The sequence below is a fragment of the Aulostomus chinensis genome, chromosome 6 (genome assembly GCF_037954235.1).
Source record: "Aulostomus chinensis isolate RoL2024-O1b breed Wild chromosome 6, RoL_Achi_v1.0, whole genome shotgun sequence".
Lineage (NCBI taxonomy): Eukaryota > Metazoa > Chordata > Actinopteri > Syngnathiformes > Aulostomidae > Aulostomus > Aulostomus chinensis.
This window is the reverse complement of record NC_141325.1, coordinates 18,262,723-18,268,812: the sequence shown is the minus strand read 5'-3', so window position 1 is coordinate 18,268,812 and position 6,090 is coordinate 18,262,723. Positions and strand designations below refer to the sequence as shown.

The following is a 6,090-nucleotide window of genomic DNA, read 5'->3' as shown; positions in this document are numbered from 1 at the left end:
ATGCAAAATTATTCCCCGTAAAACATACTTAGTAAAACTTTCCACCCCAAAATCAACAAAAGTAAGAATATTCGTTGCTACTTACTGACATCATTAGCCTACTATTTCATGATTAGTCATATATATATATATATATATATATATATATATATATATATATATATATATATATATATATATATATATTTAGTTTAGTCATATGTGTGTGTGTGCGCGCGCGCTCGTGCATGTAAAACATTCGAGAACGGGGTGATGAAAGCAAATTAACATAGACAGGAAATGTCAGGAAGACAAAGACATAGGAGGAGCTTCCAATATAAAACAGTAATGAAGAACCTGAGTGGAAAAAAAAATACAAGAAGAAACACAAAATAGATACAAGCTAATGATAAATAAGAGACACAACTTGAGATTCCAAAACCTGATGTCCACAACTGAAAGTGCAACAGCCTAAACTGGGCCATGACAGAAATACAGTGACCAATATGTCATTTGTATTCTTGGGTATGCATTGGAAACAAGAATTGAGGGAAGAATTCACAGACTCAGAGTGAGTTGGAAATGTACTGTCTCTGGTTTCCAGCTAAAGTCCAGTATGAGGTCTCTCATCCATTTCCACCTGCATCTTTATCTTAACAGTGTCTAAGAACTTGCAACAACACAAATGATCTTTGATCCAAATAAGTTATAAACCTTTATTAGATTCTTGCACATCATTTAATTTCTTTGCATATAATTTAGTGAGTGGTCTTCTGCATAAATACATCTTTAAATAGATATATAAATAAATAAATAAATAGACATCAAAGCATTCACAGTGTGTCAAGTCATTCAGAACCAATGTTGGCAATGTTCAGCAGTAGCTCAGTCTCACCACCTAGTGGTTAAATTTAACAATGTCAATCCATGAGTGTTCTACTTTCCGTGCTTCCATAAAGTAACCAACTATGATTTTCTTTTAAAATTATTTCTTTGTTGCAGATTATAAGAATCAAACTAGTATCTGAATTATTTTACATTTTTTACCCCGTTCAATATGTTCTTCCAAAGAGGGCCAGATTTGCTCCCTAGATGAACATCCACATTTCTCTTTTGCAGTTTTTTTTTGTTTTTTTTAACTCTGCTGAATGCTGAAGGTTTGGTAGCGGGCAGCAGCTGGCAGGCACAATTCCACTGGCTGGTTGTCTTGCACTGCTGTACTTATGTACCATTCAGGAAAGCGTGCAGACATGAGGGTACTGATGTTGAGTCCAGTGTCCCGTTTGTAGAAGAGAAACCGCTCCATCTCACTTCCTGAGGTGATCTTTGCCAGACTGTCTTTGTCTTCTACCTCCTGAGGGGAAACAAGAAAAAATGTTGGAGGGTTTTACCATCATCCAGGGTAAAAAATTTTAGCGAATTGTCAGTGATGTTGCTTTCTGATGATAAGTAACATGGTCTAGCTTTGAGAAATGCAGCATGAATTTGTTACCTCTAGGTGTAAGTTTGGCTGGTCATCATCCTGGTGGCATGATAGGAAGAGGTTTGTACCCTTGATGCCCAGAACCACCGGTCTGGCTTCAGTACTAGGTGAGGGATGAACGTATGTCGACATGTTCAGGTGAACTGGGGAGAGAACAGAGGATACAGGGTCATTTCAATGACAGCTGATCAGACAAAGGCCGGTTTCTGTGCATTTTATTTTACACATGTGAATTTACACAACAGGAAGTAGCCAAAGTCAGAGGAATTGATCTTTATGTATCACTGTTAAAATCACCCGCTCAGGAGTCTTGTACAGACTGCCAGCCTGAATTGAATTTTTCTTACCCATCTTTAAGGTAGTTTTGGCCCACAGGCCCTACATTAGGTAGCTCTGTTCCAGAATTTTACCTTTGCGGTATTCACTGCCTCCCTGCAGCATGACTGCGTGGAGCTCCATGCTCTCTTGAACAAGAATCAAACTTCGCTTTTGGCCATCCGCCACACTGCACTGGTGCTCGCCTGTCCTGCTGAACTGAACTGGTGGAGTTGTTTCCAGCTCTAACACAATTTGCTCTAAGAAAAAGAAGGCATAGAGGATTATTTATGGCATTGTTTCACAAGGAAGCAGCAGGAGTTTATCCTCAATTCAACATATTAAACATTTAAAATTATTTGGTTTTGTCATATTGTCTGGTTTTGTATCACATATCTCTTCAGTGAGAAATTTAATTCACTTAAATTCCACACATTCATTGCTCATTGGCACAAACTTTACAGCTGTATGTACGAAGCACAGGTAATGAAAATAATATCTGGTAGATTCGGCGAATGTGTAATCCAATGTGATATTTTTTCTTACTAGATAAAATAAAGTCTTATGGGACTTAGACTCCATATACCAATAAAAGCAAGAGGAAGTTGCTCCACCTGATTGCGTGCAATCCAACTGTGTTGAATGTGTCAGACAATCTGCACACATCCACACCTTTGTGACTGAGCTCTTATCAGGCCAAATAACACGGGAGTGATATTGTGGCAGATCACGTCTCTCAATTATCTAGGCATTCATTTATTTTTATCATAACTTTTTTTAATAAGAAGAGTCATTAAAAAAAAAATCTGAATTTTTAATATAGGGCATGTTATCAAATTATTCGTATGTGTGACTACCTTCTACAATGTCCTCCAACATGATGTTGAGCAGGTGCTCGTCCCTGAACTCAGTGCTCAGTACAGACTCTGCTTGGCTGCCTTTTAACCTCTCCATGGCAATGATGAGGTTGACCACGCTCCTCATGGTCAGTGGATGATGGGAAACCTCCAAGCTCAGTCCGTTGGGCATCTTGGAGCTCCACTTCTCGCTCATGTTCCATTTCATTTTGGATTCCATGTTTATTAGTAAATGTAGGAAGATCTGCAGAGAAAGAGGTTTTATTATCACAAAACATGTAGAGAAATATGAATAATTTCTACCTTTCTGCTTGCTCAGGTCATAATTTCTTACTTTTTAGGTGTATAATAGCGCCTGCAGCTGTAAGGCATTTACTCATGACACTTGACACTTGATGGAATTTCTAAGTCATACAGATGTCAATTTGTTGACAGAATCTACTATTTTAACTGTTGGATGACTTCCAACTTTCATACAAACAGCAGAGTATTTGACAGAAACAATCCTGTGACATTTGTTGCTCCAGATTGTCAAGTAAAACCAAAAAAATCCATTTTACCTGTTTAAAGAAGTTCAGTTAAGTATGTCTGGATACGTTCCCAGCAGTTGTTGTGTTGCAGTGGGTCTGCTGCCTGTGCTTTTATTACACTCAGTACGCTTGTCAATGAAGGAATTTTCCCTCCAAGACACAGGAAGTGGGATGGTCTTCACTGCTGATGATGAAATGCTGTACTTACACACTACTCCCGTACAAGAGAATGACGAGATGTTGAAACACAAGGAAATCCTCTGAAGCTGATATTGCACAAACTGCATAGAGATGAGCAATCCTTATAATGGGTATTATTTCAGCTGACTCTCACATTACCTGTAAATGAATCACCTTGATGGTGAAATGCCCCTATTTAATGAAATACCTTGGAGATATAACTGTGATATGTTTTCATTAAGGATGATATCAGCAGTAATGACATTCACACAAGACTATATATATATATATATATATATATACATATATATATATATACACATATATACATATATATACATATACATATATATACATATATAAATATATATACATATACATATAAAATATAAGTTTGACCCTGGGGTCAGGCACGGGATCTTCCTGTGTGAGTCTCCATGTTCTCCCTGTGTGGGTTCTCTCTGGTACTCCAGCTTCCTCCCACAGTCCAAAGACATGCAAATGGGGACGAGGCTGATTGATACTCTAAATTGACTGTAGGCTGTTGCCTGTCTGAACGTGTTGGCTCTAAGATGGACTGGCGACCCATCCAGGGTGAACCCCACCTCTCGCCTGAAGGCAGCTGGGATAGGCTCCAGGCCCCCCCATGACCCTTTACAGGATAAATGGTTAAAAAAAATAAAAAATGGATCGACTGATGGACATAATATAATGATTCCAACATTTCCATAAAGGTAGACATTTTTAATACTGTAATTAACTACATAATAACTTGTAAATAATATTGTGTTTCTTATTCAAATCTGCTTTTTCATTAAATTGGGGTTTGGAATTTCTATTTTTCTGATATAAGATTTGATCATTTTTACACAATTAAAGGGATTGTGGATCAAGCCTCTTTTTAGAAAATTAAAGACCTGTAAAAAATAATCACCCATAACAGAAAATGTTGACTATATCTTTTCTTCCACCAACTCTTTATTTTTTCTAGCCCCAAAAACACATCTATCTGGCTGACTGACCCTCTTGAGCACGCTAACAATAATAATAATAATTATCAAAAGAAAAATAGATTATAGTGATATCTTGTTGGATGAAAAATTCCAATAAATTCACACAAATGGGTCAATGTTTATGTCAATCTTCACACGCTCAATGGAGATAAGAAGTTCTTTTTTTGTGAAAGAGCATTCCATCAGGTGTTTTAGACAGACGTTTGTTTAGAATTGCATAACTGCAGCTGAATTTGACGTTTCATGACTTCCCCCTGGGGAATGGGGCGGGGCTATGTAGTTACGCAGCTGGCTAAATTCAATGTGTTTTGACCTTTTACATCATCTGTAAAAGGTGTTCATCCAGAATCAGACGTGTCAGATCAGAGGACATGATAAAGTGTGTATTAAAAAATTGAAACAGAACATACAAAAATGAAACAAAGTCACATAATGATCATAGATTTAGAGGAGTAAACGTGGGGCATTTTGATTGTATTCATCACTCTAAAAATAAAAACATAATAATGTATTGATATTCCAGCTCCTATTGATATTATCTCAAAAAATATATTAGTTGTTATTAGTCGCTATATTTCAGATGATGTTATGGCAGCTTTTATGATGATTCTGAAATTCTTCCCTTTGAGAGTAATTATTCCAGAGGCTACATGAGCGTAATTGAACATTATTCAATTACGCTCATGTCCTCGTGAATAATCGTCTTCCCCTGTCGTGAAAAAAAGGAGATATCTGAGACTGAGGTCTCAAAGTGCAATCCCTTCCTTCTCTCATGCTTCCTGTCTTGTGTTGCCTGTTTTACCTCCCAGTCATGTCCTGTCTTCCTGTGCGCCCTCCTGTGATGACCTCATGTGTCTCACCTGTGTGATTGCACCACCTGTGTCTCGTTTGCCCCTGTGTATTTAACCACTGTGTTTCCCTTTGCCTGTGTTGGTCCATTGATTGTCAGGCATTGTTGGATGTCTGTCGTGCATGGCGTTGTTGCACCCTGCGCAAGTCTCCTGCTCAAGTCCCCAGTATTCCCCTTGAGTTCCTCAATTCCCTGTGTAAGTTTGGGGTTTGTTGATACTTTGTTCTGTGTCCAGGACTTTGGCCTGTTGACCCCTTTCTTTGTTGTGCTTTGTATTTGCTCCTCATTTGCTACTTTGAGTTCTTTTTGTTTGTACTTTTCCTTCTTGGATCATTAAATACTCCTTTTGTGAACACTCCTGCTCCGTCTGCATTTGGGTCTTGCTCCTCGCCCCATCTCGTGACACCTTCCTGGAAAACAATTACCCTTATGGTGGGAGAACTCAAAGCTTCTGATGTTCTGGTGCTTCCATGTTCACTGGCATTGATGTGAATCATCACATCATTAATGTTTGTCGCATGCCCATGATTAGACAACTATAAAATGTCATGTTACTAGTATATTGACATTAGATTATTTGCAAATAAAGCCTCACATCCACATGCTACCTCTATCAAGAGTGATGAGGAACTAACCAGAGGTGATTCACTCAATAAAGACAGGAAACAGGAAGTAAGGCAGTCAAGAAGCACTAGGGAAGTCATTTTAAACTGAAAAAGGAAATGACTAGAACATGTGAAAACCAGGAGTAGAGTATTTTTCAATTGCTGTGACTCTAAAACCTATTGGCCTATTACCCTGAACCCATTTTTTAAAATTGGTAAAGCCTCAAGTAAAACCTTAAGCATTTTTAACCTGGCACTGCACAATTTGTAAAAACATT

General features: G+C 38.0%; 1 protein-coding gene across 1 annotated transcript; it reads right to left on the bottom strand.

Annotated features, from left to right (window-relative positions):
• Positions 1–681: 681 nt before the first annotated feature.
• On the bottom strand, positions 682–3,284 carry LOC147260350 (interleukin-1 beta-like). Its single transcript, XM_086205421.1, has 5 exons — positions 3,195–3,284; positions 2,635–2,878; positions 1,873–2,037; positions 1,472–1,605; positions 682–1,333 (listed from the first exon to the last, which is right to left on the bottom strand). Exons 2-5 carry the CDS (start codon positions 2,852–2,854, stop codon positions 1,115–1,117), a joined length of 738 nt encoding a protein of 245 aa, XP_086061547.1. The 5' UTR covers positions 2,855–2,878; positions 3,195–3,284; the 3' UTR covers positions 682–1,114.
• Between the last annotated feature and the right edge of the window lie 2,806 nt (positions 3,285–6,090).